The sequence below is a fragment of the Berghia stephanieae genome, chromosome 12 (assembly GCF_034508935.2).
Source record: "Berghia stephanieae isolate SIO BIC M18660-M18661 chromosome 12, UCSD_Bste_1.3, whole genome shotgun sequence".
Classification (NCBI taxonomy): Eukaryota; Metazoa; Mollusca; class Gastropoda; order Nudibranchia; family Aeolidiidae; genus Berghia; species Berghia stephanieae.
In genome coordinates, this window is record NC_088371.1 from 23,140,432 (window position 1) to 23,155,886 (window position 15,455).

At 36.7% G+C, this 15,455-nt stretch overlaps 1 protein-coding gene across 8 annotated transcripts in view; it reads left to right on the forward strand.

The window, feature by feature from the left end:
• The window catches only part of LOC144957479 (dual oxidase 2-like), a 149,821-nt gene that overhangs the window by 114,479 nt on the left and 19,887 nt on the right, over positions 1 to 15,455 (forward strand). For 4 of the 8 annotated variants that reach the window (XM_078888766.1, XM_078888768.1, XM_078888769.1 and 1 more), the window contains 3 exons: positions 258 to 335; positions 963 to 989; positions 7,410 to 7,560. In XM_078888766.1, the coding sequence (XP_078744892.1) occupies positions 258 to 335; positions 963 to 989; positions 7,410 to 7,560 (256 nt within the window). Of the gene's footprint in view, positions 1 to 257; positions 336 to 962; positions 990 to 2,596; positions 2,615 to 7,409; positions 7,561 to 15,455 lie in introns of all 8 variants that reach the window. The other 4 variants (XM_078888771.1, XM_078888773.1, XM_078888772.1 and 1 more) reach the window with 2 other exon arrangements.

The window sequence follows — 15,455 nt, forward strand, 5'->3', positions numbered from 1 at the left end:
ATTAAATTATCATTTATTTACCATTTATTTGCCATCTTCTTTATTTATTTGTTAGATATTTACAATCTTATTTGTTTATTTGCCTTTATTTTTATCATTTATTTATCATTTATTTACCATTTATTTGCCATCTTATAAATTTATGTGTTATTTATTTACCACCTTTTAAACATTTATTTACTACTTATTTGCCTCCCTTTTTATTTATTTGTTATTTATTTACCATTTATTTCCATTCACTGACCATATCTCACCAGGCATTCCAAATGGACTATGACCCAAGTCTGGACAGTGGTCAGTTGGACATGAAGAAACAGAGTGAGGGTATTTTGGAGGTAAATACATGACATTGAATACTGTATTTCATGAATTATAGAATATTAATGGATTTAGACTTAGTAGCAAAAATGTACCAATGGAAAATGTGCAAAATGCAACGATCTTATTGGTGCAGTTTTAGCTTGAATCGTGGATTACTTGATGATATTCATAATTATTGACAAGGCATGCTAATACTATGACATAATTTTTGAAAATAATATACATAGATAGAAACCTTTGTATTATAATATGCCATCTATTATTTTTGTTAATAGTGCATATTATCATTATTGTCATTTTCATTATTTTATCATTATCATCATCATCATCATCATGATCATCATCATCATCGTCAGCATCAGCATCATCATCATCGTCAGCATCAGCATCAGCATCGTTATCATCTTTTTCATCATCTTCATCATCATCATCATCATCATCATCATCATCATCATCATCATCATCATCATCATCACCATCATCATCACCACCACCATCTTCATCCTTATCATCTATTACATCATCTTCATCATTATCATCATCATCATCATCATCATCATCATCATCACCACCACCACCATCACCACCATCTTCATCCTTATCATCTATTACATCATCTTCATCATTATCATACCTTCCAGTCCTGGGGACGTGCCCAAATCCTGGTGGTAAGGGAGCTTACCCATCCATGCTATGGTTGTGTCCCTTTTTCCTGCTTACTATACAGCACCACGAATACTCCTTTGCCTATTGTTTGACACACGTACACACATTTACAAAAATACTGTTGCCTATTGTTTGACACACGTACACACATTTACAAAAATACTGTTGCCTATTGTTTGACACACGTACACACATTTACAAAAATACTGTTGCCTATTGTTTGACACACGTACACACATTTACAAAAATACTGTTGCCTATTGTTTGACACACGTACACACATTTACAAAAATACTGTTGCCTATTGTTTGACACACGTACACACATTTACAAAAATACTGTTGCCTATTGTTTGACACACGTACACACATTTACAAAAATACTGTTGCCTATTGTTTGACACACGTACACACATTTACAAAAATACTGTTATTCGTAATAAATCACATTACAAAGCCAAACAAAAGGCCATATCTACCTGCTTTTGGCTTCAATAGTCTGATGTCACATCTGCCCAGCAACCAGCAGCTTGATTCTAAACAAAGAAAATCTATACTTTTGTATTCTTCATGCTGGCTAGAACTTTTTCCCATGTCATGCGATCAGAATGTATAAAAGTCAAAACATGATCAGATTTATAATGTTTACGAAGGAAGTGATGTCACGACTGTTGAAGACTATTGCGAATCCTGATCATTTTTATTTTCATTTTATTATTTTTTTTCTTTTGATTTCTGGGATTCAATTCTACGTTTCAGGAAGTGACTCTTAATGCCTGTTAACTGGGTGGGGTATTCTGCCCTCCAATAGTAGATTGGGGGGGGGGGGTTCCCTGATAGCTCAGTTGGTAGAGCACTTGCTTCACACGCAAGGGGACTGAGATTGATAGGGGTTATCAGACTTCTAAATATCTTTTTAAAGGGAGGGGGAGGGGGGGGGGAAGAGTATGCGTTTTACATTGTGAACCATCGCTTGCACCAAACAACACATACATTCCCAGTCGAGGGTGACTAATTTTTTTGGATGGTTTAATTTTCTTGTATTTTTCTTTCTTGCTTTGTCTGGCACCTTTCATACACACTTGGTCAAATTTTTATCTTACACCGGTTCCTGTTCCTTAATCTCTTAGTAGGATACCAAGTGGATCCAACGTATACTTAATCCAAATTGTTATTGTCTCATTGTTGTCATGGAAATACTCTCAAACTGATTCAAAGCATTCTCTGTTACAACGATGTTAAGAAATGCCCTTATGATTTCACAGCAATATCAGACCTGTTACTAATGGATATGTCGCAGTTCAGATCCATAGAGGGCAAATGGGGGATGCCTGAAGCCTGCGATCATGAAAATACTAACGAAAGAGTGATATTGGAGAGGCTTCGGATGGGAACCAGAAAGACATCTTTATTTTTCCCATACAAAGTCTCTCCATTATCACTCTGTCGGTAGTAGCTCGGATCCATACATATTTGATTCAGCTTGTTCGATAAACATATAACATTTCACTCATTGTTTTACCTATTTTATTCAAAAAGTTGATCTCAAGAATCTATGTTTTAAAGTCCTTTCTATTGTTTTTTGGTTTCTTTTTTTTTTAATGGTCTAGTGTCGATTCCATGTTCAGGTGAGATGTTTTCTAAGTAACTGAGTATCTTAGTAGATCTTGTGGAAAGTACTTTGCTATAAACTAACTAGTGTCCTGGCCAAAGGGTATGGAGCAATTACCACTACCCATTTAATGCTACTGAAACCTGGACAAACTCCCAACTCTTTTGGCTTTTTGACTCAGAACGCCTACTTTTCTGTATTTTTTTACTTACTAAAGGTATCAATAATATTTTTTTTCTATTTTAAATTTTTTGCCTTTTCGACTCTTTTGGCCTTTCAGCTTCGAATGCCTAATTTTTCTTTTTTTACTTACTAAAGATATCGATAACATTTTTTTTTTCATTTTTTGTCTTTTCAGAGGGTAGGATCAGGTTTGCCGCCGTTTATCGTAACTACTTGTTGATTTTGTCTCCGTGTGTCCTTGGATACCAAGATAAAGATTTAAACAAGTCTGTATGAAAAGGTGCCAGCAGACAAGGCAAGAAAGAAAAATAGAAGAAAAAAAAAGCCACCACAAAAAATCAGTCTACCTTGACTGGGGATCGAACCTCAGACCTTTTGATTACCGGTCAGGCGTACTACCATTACACCACAGAGGCTCCTGAGAGTTGGGACAATTTTAATACTTGTATTCTTCACAAGGGTATGCGTTGTTTTACGCTGTGAACCCTTGCTTGCATCAAACAACACATACATCCCCAGTTGAGGTCGACTGATTTTTTGGGATGGTTTTTTTTCGTGTATTTTTTCTTTCTTGCTTTGTCTAGCACCTTTCATACACACTTGTTAAGATCTTTATCTTAGACCGGTGCCTGCTCCTTAATGTTGTAATAGGATACCAAGTGTTTGTTATAAAGACATGTCCTCTCCCTTTATTTTTTTTTATACCAATAGGATTCAATAGTCTGATGTCACATCCGTCCAGCAACCAGCAGCTTGGTTCTGAACAAAGAAAATCGGTACTTTTTATTCTTCATGCTGGCTAGAACTTTCACATGTCATGTAATCAGAATGTATAAAAGTCAAAACATGATCAGATTTATTATGTGTTTCTTCTCTGGATACACTATTATGCTCGTCAGAGAAATATTTCATAAGAGCACCCGTCATTGTTCCGATAGTTTAGAATCAGTTAAAAGTTACTATTCGTCAATATGAGGGAAGTGACGTCACAACTGTTGAAGCCTATTGGATTCGTTATTGAGTGAATGCGTTTGTTACCTATTTCAGTAACTTGTGTAATAATAATCTCAAGGACCCACTAATTATAAAATGGTCTCTATGCGTGTTGTTGCTTGTTGCTTTCTGTGTTGTGTGAGTTGAGAATGTTTAAACCATGAATTCCATTGTCGTGTTGTTTTCACATTAGTTGTCTTCATTATCATGTTAACTGTGTTGTTGGACATAACAAAGGGACACAATCTGTAACAAACGCATTCCTGGATAACTGGGTGTTTCTTAAATGTGACTTATCTTATTAGACCGGTATTATATTGGGTGGTTAAGATGCTGAGATTGAATTTAATAAGTTTTTTTTTTGTTTTTTTTTACGAGACTACTTACTTACTTAGACCGTGTGAAATTGAATGTAAGCTTTAATTTAATAAACGAAAACAGATAATGTGGACATTTCAGGTTTGCACTTTATCAACAAAAGAAAAAGACAAAAAGGGGAAACCCAAAACATCCACATTATCTGTTTTTGTTTATTAAATTGAAGCTTACATTCAATTTCACAATGTTATTTATTTATTCGATTCGAGCTTAAAGCAGCAACATTTCTGAGACAGGGACACATGGTATTATATAATGAAATGGACCCAACAAGCAGAGGACATACTGACAACCACACAATTCAGGCAAGCATCTTTGAGACTGTGTAGCCAAGATCTTGCAGCTTTGTGGTCTTGTGGTATGACACTCGCTTTCGGATCGGAAGATCCTGGGTTCGAGCCTTGTTCGGTGCATAGTTGAGTCCTTAGAAAATACTCTTTACTCACATTCTCTCACTGTACTCAGGTGTAAAATGAGTACCTGGCAGTTAACAGTGTTGTCTTTGTCCAAAAAATTATAATATCGCCTTACAGGCGTCATGTCTCTCTGTTAAGCGCTGATGTTGGCCAGGGACCCCTTGTAAAGCGCTTTGAGCATGTTTAGTGGATATTGCTCTATATAAAAGCTCAAATCTAAATTTAAAGATCATAACTTTTTACTTAGGCCCTTCACTCCAGCTGGAGAGTGCATAGGCCATCGATAACAATCCCCTCCATCTTGTCCATTTTTTTTTACAATAGATTCAATTTACAGCAACTGGTCGGTCCATCCCCTTTGCGATACCAGTTTGAATTATTAAGTCACATATTAGGACAGAGGTGGGGTAGGAGGGGGGGGGGGGTTGTTGTTTATAACGTCACTTGGTATTATTCTATTGTTTTTTTTTGTATTCCTTATTTAATTCTGATTTCATTAAACGTGTGCATTCACCCATCAAAATTTTAAAAACCGAACAAGTGTGTACAAAAGGTGCCAGACAAAGCAGGAAAGAAAAATACAAGAAAAAAAAACATCTAAAAAAAATCACTTGACCTTGACTGGGGATTGAACCGCAGACCTTCTGATTACCAATTGATTTTTTGGGATGCTTTTTAAAAATTGTATATTTCTTTCTTGCTTTGTCTGGCACCTTTCGTGCACAATTGTTCAGTTCTTTATCTTACACCGGTGCCTGCTCCTTAATTTCTTAATTTGATATTTTAAAACCTTTGTGTGTGTCTGATTGTGAATTATAAACATTTTTCGCATCTTCCCAGTACGCCTCGTTTTCTTATTTTAAAAAATATTTTTTGGTAACTGACTGTACAGCCATCAAGTAGTCATGAATGATAATTAATTTGTGATGCATCTTCATCATTAGGGAGGGGGGCAGCGTGACTCAGCGGTACGATCATTGCTTTGTACCCAGAAGTTACCGAGTTCAATCTCCCACCGCTGCGCTGTGTGGCCTTGAGCAAGTCTCCTCGCCCTAGTTCAATTTGCACTGCTGCACTGTGGCTGACACCTGGGTTTTTCCAGTCTTCCCTTGGAATAGACCCTAGAGACAAATTTCCCCTATAGGATGAATAAAGGGAATTTTATTTATTTTATTTATTAATCTTGATGATTATTAGTTTAGTTATTATTATTATTATTATTATTATTATTATTATTATTATTATTATTATTATTATTATATTATTATTATATATTATTATATTAGTTTATTATTATTATTATTATTATTATTATTATTATTATTATTATTATTATTATTATTACTATTATTATTTTTACTATTATTATTATTAATATCATGCATTGTCTGATTCAGTCTTATGATATTTTTTAACCACTTCTTTTCTTTTTCTTTTTGTTTTTTTGCCACTAATAATTAAATGATATAATATATATAATATATATATATATATATATATATATATATATATATATTAAAGCATATGCTTGCAAATCTGTTGTCTTTTGCTATCTTAACACTAAAGAATGACTGCGGTGTCCCTTATGCGATCTACTTACCAAACCACAGATCGATCGATTTTTGATATAAGGATATTTTAAATCCTGCACTTGAAAAAAAAAAGTGAACTAGGGTTGTTTTTGGGGGGTTTTTTGTATTGCTATCATGATGTAATGAATGTTTTGTCTTCTATACACTCCAGCATGGTTTCCTGGAAAAAATGGTTTCGTTGAACTAATTCGAATATCCCAATCAATTTTTTTCATTATTATTCTTTGTTGTCATTCCATTCCTTCCTCGAACTAATTTTGACCTCTAACATGGTTTCCTTGAACTAATTTCACCCATTCAACGTAAACAACATATTATTTAAAGCCTTTTAAAAAAAAATTGGGCCGATAATTTAGGCCACTGATGATTAACTGTGATGACAGTCAGGTATGTGTGTATCTATCTACACTGCAGGTATGTGTATATAATATGATACACTCGCAGACACACACACACACAAAAAAGACGTTAATTAATATAGAATAACCCAGGTGTCAGCACAGCTTATCACCGCAAATTGAGCTAGGGAGAGGTGGCTTGTGCTTCAGGCCACGTAACGCAGCGAATATTCAAACTTTGTATATTTCGGGTATGAATCAGATACTGCTATTACACTGCCCCCCTCCCCCCCCCCCCCCCCCCCCCCCCCCCCCCCCCCCCCCCCCCCCCGCCCCCATCAAGTCGTTTCCTCGAACCTTTTTTGCATGTCCAAGGAGTTCGAGAAAACCTTGCTGGAGTGTAATTTACTTCTAATAATGAAATCATGTGTTGCTGCAGTCAGTTTTTTTTTTAATGAACTTTTTTTCTTATATAAATAAGACATTTGCAAGACAGCCGTTATTGATTTTCAAACCTTGAGCTCAGTTGTTGAATTATGCATATTCTGAAACCCAAAGCCTGCTTACTCGGTGTTTTAATGAACCAGGACTTGGAAAAATTAATAGTTTTCATGGGTTTTAACGTATCAGACACTAGAACTACAAGTAAAAATTTCCAATTTGTCATTAATATGTTAAAATATTGCTTTTACTTTCCTTATAGACTATCTAGCTACGGCAACAAAACTTTATATAATTGTGTCAGTTTGGAGCCAAAAATTCGTAGATCCAAATAATGCTCTGTTTTTTAATTGATTAGTAATTAATTGATAAGTAAGGTCTAAAATATTCTTTCGTAAATATATGTTCCCTTTACGAAAATTTGTTCACATAAAAATTTCATCATGAATGTATTCTTATTCTCTCCTTAGGTGGAGTTGTCTAAAGATGAGTTTGCCGAGGCCATGGCTGTTGAAACCAGCTCGGCTTTTGTGGAACATTTCTTTAGCCTCATTGACTCAGACAGGAATGGGTACATCTCATTTAGGGAATTCCTGAACGCCGTTGTGCTTTTCTCAAAAGGTGAATGGTAACTTATGCTTTTTTAAAACTGTTTTGTTGAGTCAGTAAAAGTGTGTAAATGTCCTATTTGTGTTAAACGTTTTTACAGTTGATTCATTTTTTTTTCTTAAATGTTGAGCTTTTATATATCCACTAAACGTGCTCAAAGCGCTTTACAAAGGGTCCCTGACCAATAGCAACATGTAACATAAAGAATGAGACATGATGCCTTTAGGCGATAATACGATATTTTTCCTACAAAAACAACGCTGTTAACGGCCAGGTACTCATTTTACATGAGTATGGTGAGAGAATGTGAGTAAAGAGTCTTTCTCAAGGACTCAACTATGCGCCGAACGAGGCTAGAACTCAAAAGTGAGTGTCATACCACTAGACCACATAGCCGCTCACAAACAAAGTATATATTTCTGAAAATTGAGTTTCAATCTCATTGTAATGGATTTCTATGATAGTATTTGACATTCTGACTCCCCTATCATTTGTCATATGACATTCTGACTCCCCTATCATTTGCCATATGACATTCTGACTCTCCTATCATTTGTCATATGACATTTGGACTCCCCTATCATTTGTCATATGACATTCTGACTCTCCTATCATTTGTCATATGACATTTGGACTCCCCTATCATTTGTCATATGACATTCTGACTCCCCTATCATTTGTCATATGACATTCTGACTCCCCTATCATTTGTCATATGACATTCTGACTCCCCTATCATTTGTCATATGACATTCTGACTCGCCTATCATTTGTCATATGACATTCTGACTCCCCTATCATTTGCCATATGACATTCTGACTCCCCTATCATTTGTCATATGACATTATGACATTCCGACTCCCCTATCATTTGTCATATGACATTCGGACTCCCCTATCATTTGTCATATGACATTCGGACTCCCCTATCATTTGTCATATGACATTCGGACTCCCCTATCATTTGTCATATGACATTCTGACTCCCCTATCATTTGTCATATGACATTATGACATTCGGACTCCCCTATCATTTGTCTTTTTTTTCTTCTTCTTCGTCTTGTGGAAACCTCCAATATTGTCGAGGATCACTCCACAGTTTGTAGTGTTTTACATTTTAAACTTGCTAAAACTCTGCACATAATACTAATTTTAAAAAAAACACATAGATTAAAAAGTCACATTGTGAACTCTAGCAATCGCGTGAAGCCATGTTGGCAACCGTTTTCAGCCACTTCAGCTGGGAGGCTATTCCATAGTCGGGCAGTGGAAGGGAAAAACGAATACATGTGGGCGTCTGTTTTTGATGTTGGGATGGTTACTCTTGCTGTGTGTCCCCTCGTATTTCTTGTGCCGATATCTTTGATGTCGTTTGGAAGTTTAAGGCACGAATTTTTGTAGTAGATCTTGTGGAACAATTTAAGTTTATCTATCTTTCTTCTCTTTTCCAGAGGTTCAAGGCCAATCCGTTGTGATATTTCAGACGCACTTGAAAAAGGATCGAATGTGTTTGTGATGCGTCTTGCTGTTTTTCTTTGGATGTTTTCTAAGGTGTCGATGTTTTTCTTTGTATATGGGTCCCAAATTGAGCTGCCGTACTCCAAAATTGGTCTAACAATAGTTTTAAAAGCAAGGGTTTGAGTTGTGATTGGGCATCTTTTTAAATTGCGGGTGATGTAAGCGCTTGTTTGATTTGCCTTTGAAGCCAGGTGACATATGTGCTCATTCCATTTGAGGTTTTTAGCAAACTCAATGCCAAGGTATTTTGCTGTCTTTACATGTTCCAGGTTTTGACCATGAAGTTGGTATTCAAATGTAATAGGTGCTTTCTTATTTGTGATGGTTAGGACATTGCACTTTGATACGTTAAATTCCATTTGATTTATTGTTTCCCATTCTTGTAATTTAGCTAGATCGTCATTTAGTGTTTTGCAGTCGTCTGTTGTTCTGATCTGATTATATAATACTGTGTCGTCAGCAAAGAGGCGCACTTTTGACCTTATACCTCGTGGAAGATCATTTATGTACACTAAAAATAGGACGGGCCCAAGGACTGAGCCCTGAGGTACGCCCGATGTCACCATCCCGATAGTGGAAGTCTCGCGTCGACAAGAACTTGTTGGGTGCGATTGTCCAGAAAAGTTGCAATCCATTGTAAGGTTTTGTTCCTGATACCAATGTCATACAATTTCTGGATTAACCGATGGTGAGGAACCTTGTCGAAGGCCTTGGCAAAGTCCAGTAGTACTAGATCAATTTGACCACCTTTATCAATAGCAGCTGACAGATCATGTGTTAATGATAGAAGTTGAGTTTGACATGAGTTGTGCTTCCTAAATCCGTGCTGTTCATCACAAAAAATACTGTTAGTTTCGAGATATTCAGTTATTGAGGATCTCACTACATGCTCCAACAGTTTGCAGCAAATGCAAGTCAATGAAATCGGACGCTAGTTTTGAGCCCTGCTTCTATCACCTTTCTTGTAGATGGGTTGGACAATAGCGTGCTTCCAAACAATTGGTATGTCTCCCGTTTCAAGAGAGAGTTTGAACAAATGTGTGAGGGCAGGTGCAAATTCGTTACTCAATATCTTTAAGAGACGGGATGGTATTTTGTCTGGGCCACATGCTTTCTTTGGATCTAGAGTGGCGAGGAGTTTGGAAACGCCCTCTACTGTCACATTGATTTCGGCCATAGTGTTGGAATCGTTTTCTTCGCCTTGTAGTTGTTGAGTGGTAATTTTGGTATGATCTTTTGAAGCAAAAACAGAGCAGAATTGGTTATTAAGTATGTCTGCTTTTTCCTTTGCATCAGAGTATAATACACGATCATGCTCAAGGGGCGCTATACCAACCGAATCGCACCTCCTACTTTTTATAAATTTCCAGAGCTTTTTGTTTGAGTCTTCACTGACAAGTTCCTTAACATGATTATGATAGGCCTTTCTACTCTCTTTTTGTGTTTCTTTTTTGAGTCGGGCGTAATTGTACCAGTCTTTCTTACTGTTGGATTTTCTCGCTCTGCTCCATGCCTTTTGTTTCTGTCTAGATAATCGTTTGACGGTGGTGTTAATCCATGGTTGGTGAAATTTCCTTGAGCTTTTCTTCGTTGGTACATGTTTGGTCATCATTTTGTTTAGGTGGTCGTTGATGGCAGTCCAAACATCCTCAGTGCTTTCTAGATGTTGATTCATTATGTTTTCACTAAAAAGACGTGTTTCTGTCCGCATTTCGGCGATATTTGCCTTTTTCGAAATAGTAATAGGGTGTGATTTTTTTTGTGATTTTGTTTGCTTTGATAGTGCTTTCCGTGATGAGAATGTCATGGTCACTAATGCCTGGAATGGTTGTACACTTGACAATTAAATTTGGTCGATTTGTGATAAATAAGTCGAGATATTTGTACCCCTTGTTGGATTTTTGTTTATTTGACTAAGGCCAAAATCTTGCAATTTGTTAATAAATGCTTGGTTTATAGTGAAGGATATTGGTAACTGGTTATTTTTTCTTGTTCCCAATTGATATCAGGTAGGTTCAGGTCTCCGCTTAACCAGAGTACATTTTTCGGGTCTAGGCTATCAATACAGCGTGTTATCTCAGTCATTTGTTCCATAGTTGAGTTTGAAGGTGTTCTATACATAGCGCCCACAGTGAGTAGGCCTTGTTCTGTTTTGATATTTACGACACCGATTCTGATTTTGTTTGAATGTCAAGCTTTATTACTGAGAGGTTCGTTGTTGTTGCAACAACCCCACCATACCTATCTTCTCGGTCTTTCCTGAACACGTTGAAATATGTCTCTGGTGGAAATATTTCACTGTCCTTTATTTCGGAATGTAGCCATGTTTCAGTACCTATGATTATGTCTGGTTTTATGTCTGATATCAATTTCCAAAATTCCGGTAGTTTTGGAATTATACTTTGAAAGTTTATGGTCATAGTTCTCAACATGTTTCTCGGTTCACCATTACGGTCACTGTTAGTTTGCCTGTTTGCTATATTAAGCGTGTTATGATTTGAGTTGATTTGGTGATTGATTCTTTTTATTTTATTTGGCCTCATATTGACCCGTCTTCCCCCCCTTTGTTGTTATTGTCTTATTTTCACAAGCCACGTTCTCATTATGTTTACTTAAGTCCTGCATCCCATCAAAATGATCAGGTGTTGTCATTATGTTTTGTTGATATGTTGATGTGTCGTTTACTATTGGCATGTTGTTGTGAGTGTCGTTGAGTGGTATGTTGATCAGAGACCTTGGGCACCGTTGTGTGTTATGTACTTTGAGTGCTCTATTAGTATGAAAGGGCGGTGGTCTGTGACCTATTTGAATATTTATTTTTCTTCGTTTCCACACACCACCACGACTTGGTCGTAGCCGCTGGCTATTAGACAGATTGCGCATCAGGGCGCTAACGGGGCCGATTAGAGATAGACGACGATTGGGATTGTTTGGAAGCTTTAACCCTTTGCCCACTAGTCATTATGACATCTGAAATGCTATCGCCTTCTACATCTACGCCAGAACAGAAATAGAGGGTGGAGCCTACCATGATGTAACATTTTATGGAGCCCTAATTTCGTCATATCAGTTCTGTCCACTGACAGGTGGGTGGATATCGCTTTCCAGAACTTGTGTCCTTATATGAAATTCTGAGTTTTTGACCAATCAACGATTGCTCTTTTGATAGCTCGCTTGTCAAAATGAGTCAGCTCAACCCTTGATTTATGTACAGGCATCACAGGCGGTATATGTTGTGTAATTTCAAAGACCACGATTGACCGAAAGCGATGAATGGAAGCCCTACTGTGGCGTGGAGAACGAGGTCTTGTATGTATAGTTACGTCATATCTCAACGCTCGTGAATTCTTAGAACGGCTGGACTCACAATCAAAACACGAAATATGTGTTTTAAACTCTTAAATCAATCGAGTTACATCAGTGCGTTCGTCTCATTGAGAAATGAAAAACGATATATAAATCAAGAACATCGACCGGAAAACAAGGAAATTATCATAAAATTATAAAATTTGAGAAAGCTGTTTTCAAAATCAAATATATTACAAAAAAGGTTATTTCTAGACCGATTTTTATGAGACAAAGACAATTTTTCTCCACTTTTCAAGCTGATTCCAACAATGAGGTTTTGAAATTTATCGCGATAAGATTATTTGTCATTATTTTTTTTTTAATACCCAATTGACTGCTCAGGAAATGAATACGTAATCCTTGGCGGCTAGCGAGTAGGTGTTAAATGTTGCTTTCCCTTTCCCACGTAGACGCACACACACACACACACACACACACACACACACACACACACACCGACTTATCGTCGTCTAGCATCCTATCGTTCGGCTCGACGATTAAAAGGGGTTCGTATCGTCGCTAAAATAATTACAAAATACATATATTTAAAATATATTTATAGTAATGTGAATTAAATATTTTAATGCTCTAATATATCAAGAATGATCATTATTATGATTTATTACGGTGTGAATTGAATTAGACCTTTAAAACTGAAGTTTAATCTGACACCCTACTCGCTGTTATCATTCGAGTCTAAGTTGTAATAAGGCAACTTTGGCCAGAAGTGAAAGACATACATTGTGTGTTCAGTCTCTCTGTGTGTGTGTGTGTGTTGTGTGCGTCTGCGTGGGAAAGGGTAAGCAAAATTTAACACCTACTCGCTAGCCGCCAAGGATTACGTATTCATTTCCTGAGCAGTCAATTGGGTATTTAAAAAAATAATGACAAATAATCTTATCGCGATAAATTTGAAAACCTCATTGTTGGAATCAGCTTGAAAAGTGGAGAAAGATTGTCTTTGTCTCATAAAAATCGGTCTAGAAATAACCTTTTTTGTAATATATTTGATTTTGAAAACAGCTTTCTCAAATTTTATAATTTTATGATAATTTCCTTATTTTCCGGTCGATGTTCTTGATTTATATATCGTTTTTCATTTCTCAATGAGACGAACGCAATGGTGTAACTCGATTGATTCAAGAGTTTAAAACACAGATTTCGAGTTTTGATTGTGAGTCCAGCCATACTAAGAATTCACGAGCGTTGAGATATGACGTAACTATACATACAAGACCTCGTTCTCCACGCCACAGTAGGGCTTCCATTCATCGCTTTCGGTCAACCGTGGTCTTTGAAGTTACACAACATATACCGCCTGTGATGCCTTTACATAAATCAAGGGCTGAGCTGACTCATGTTGACAAGCGAGCTATCAAAAGAGCAATCCGTTGATTGGTCAAAAACTCAGGATTTCATATAAGGACATAAGTTTTTGAAAGCGATATCCACCCACCTGTCAGTGGACAGAACTGATATGATGAAATTAGGGATCCATAAAATGTTATATCATGGTAGGCTCCACCCTCTATTTCTATTCTGGCGTAGATATATAAGGCGATAGCATTTCGGATGTCATAAAGACTAGTGGGCAAAGGGTTAAAGCTTCCAAACAATCCCAATCGTCGTCTATCTCTAACGGGACCCGTTGGCCCCCTGTCGCGCAAACTCAGTATTACTGCTATTACTGTTACCGTGATACCAAGACGATTCTGTGTCATTCCAATAAATGTTGTCATAATGAGGATAAAAATAGATATGGCACATCGTGACTAAAAATCTTAACGTAAGTGTAAACAATAAATGGCTGGTACAATACTTCAAACAATAGGATCTACACCACTAAAATGTTAATTTATCTAAAAATCCTCTTATGAATTTCCGAGAAATATATATCACAATGTAGAATAAAACTTTATTAAAACGACTGTATAAAAATATTCCAGACTTTTGTTTTAGAAATCAATAAAAATCACATTGTCATATGACATTCGGACTCCCTATCATTTGTCATATGACATTCTGACTCCCTATCATTTGTCATATGACATTCTGACTCCCTATCATTTGTCATATGACATTCGGACTCCCCTATCATTTGTCATATGACATTCTGACTCCCCTATCATTTGTCATATGACATTCCGACTCCCCTATCATTTGTCATATGACATTCTGACTCCCTATCATTTGTCATATGACATTCTGACTCCCCTATCATTTGTCATATGACATTCTGACTCCTCTATCATTTGTCATATGACATTCGGACTCGCCTATCATTTGTCATATGACATTCTGACTCACCTATCATTTGTCATATGACATTCTGACTCCCCTATCATTTGTCATATGACATTCTGACTCCCCTATCATTTGTCATATGACATTCTGACTCGCCTATCATTTGTCATATGACATTCTGACTCCCCTATCATTTGTCATATGACATTCCGACTCCCCTATCATTTGTCATATGACATTCTGACTCCCTATCATTTGTCATATGACATTCGGACTCCCCTATCATTTGTCATATGACATTCGGACTCCCCTATCATTTGTCATTTGACATTCCGACTCCCCTATCATTTGTCATATGACATTCGGACTCCCCTATCATTTGTCATTTGACATTCCGACTCCCCTATCATTTGTCATATGACATTCCGACTCCCCTATCATTTGTCATATGACATTCAGACTCCCCTATCATTTGTCATATGACATTCTGACTCCCCTATCATTTGTCATATGACATTCGGACTCGCCTATCATTTGTCATATGACATTCTGACTCCTCTATCATTTGTCATTTGACATTCCGACTCGCCTATCATTTGTCATATGACATTCGGACTCCCCTATCATTTGTCATATGACATTCTGACTCCCCTATCATTTGTCATATGACATTCTGACTCCCTATCATTTGTCATATGACATTCTGACTCCCCTATCATTTGTCATATGACATTCTGACTCCTCTATCATTTGTCATATGACATTCGGACTCGCCTATCATTTGTCATATGACATTC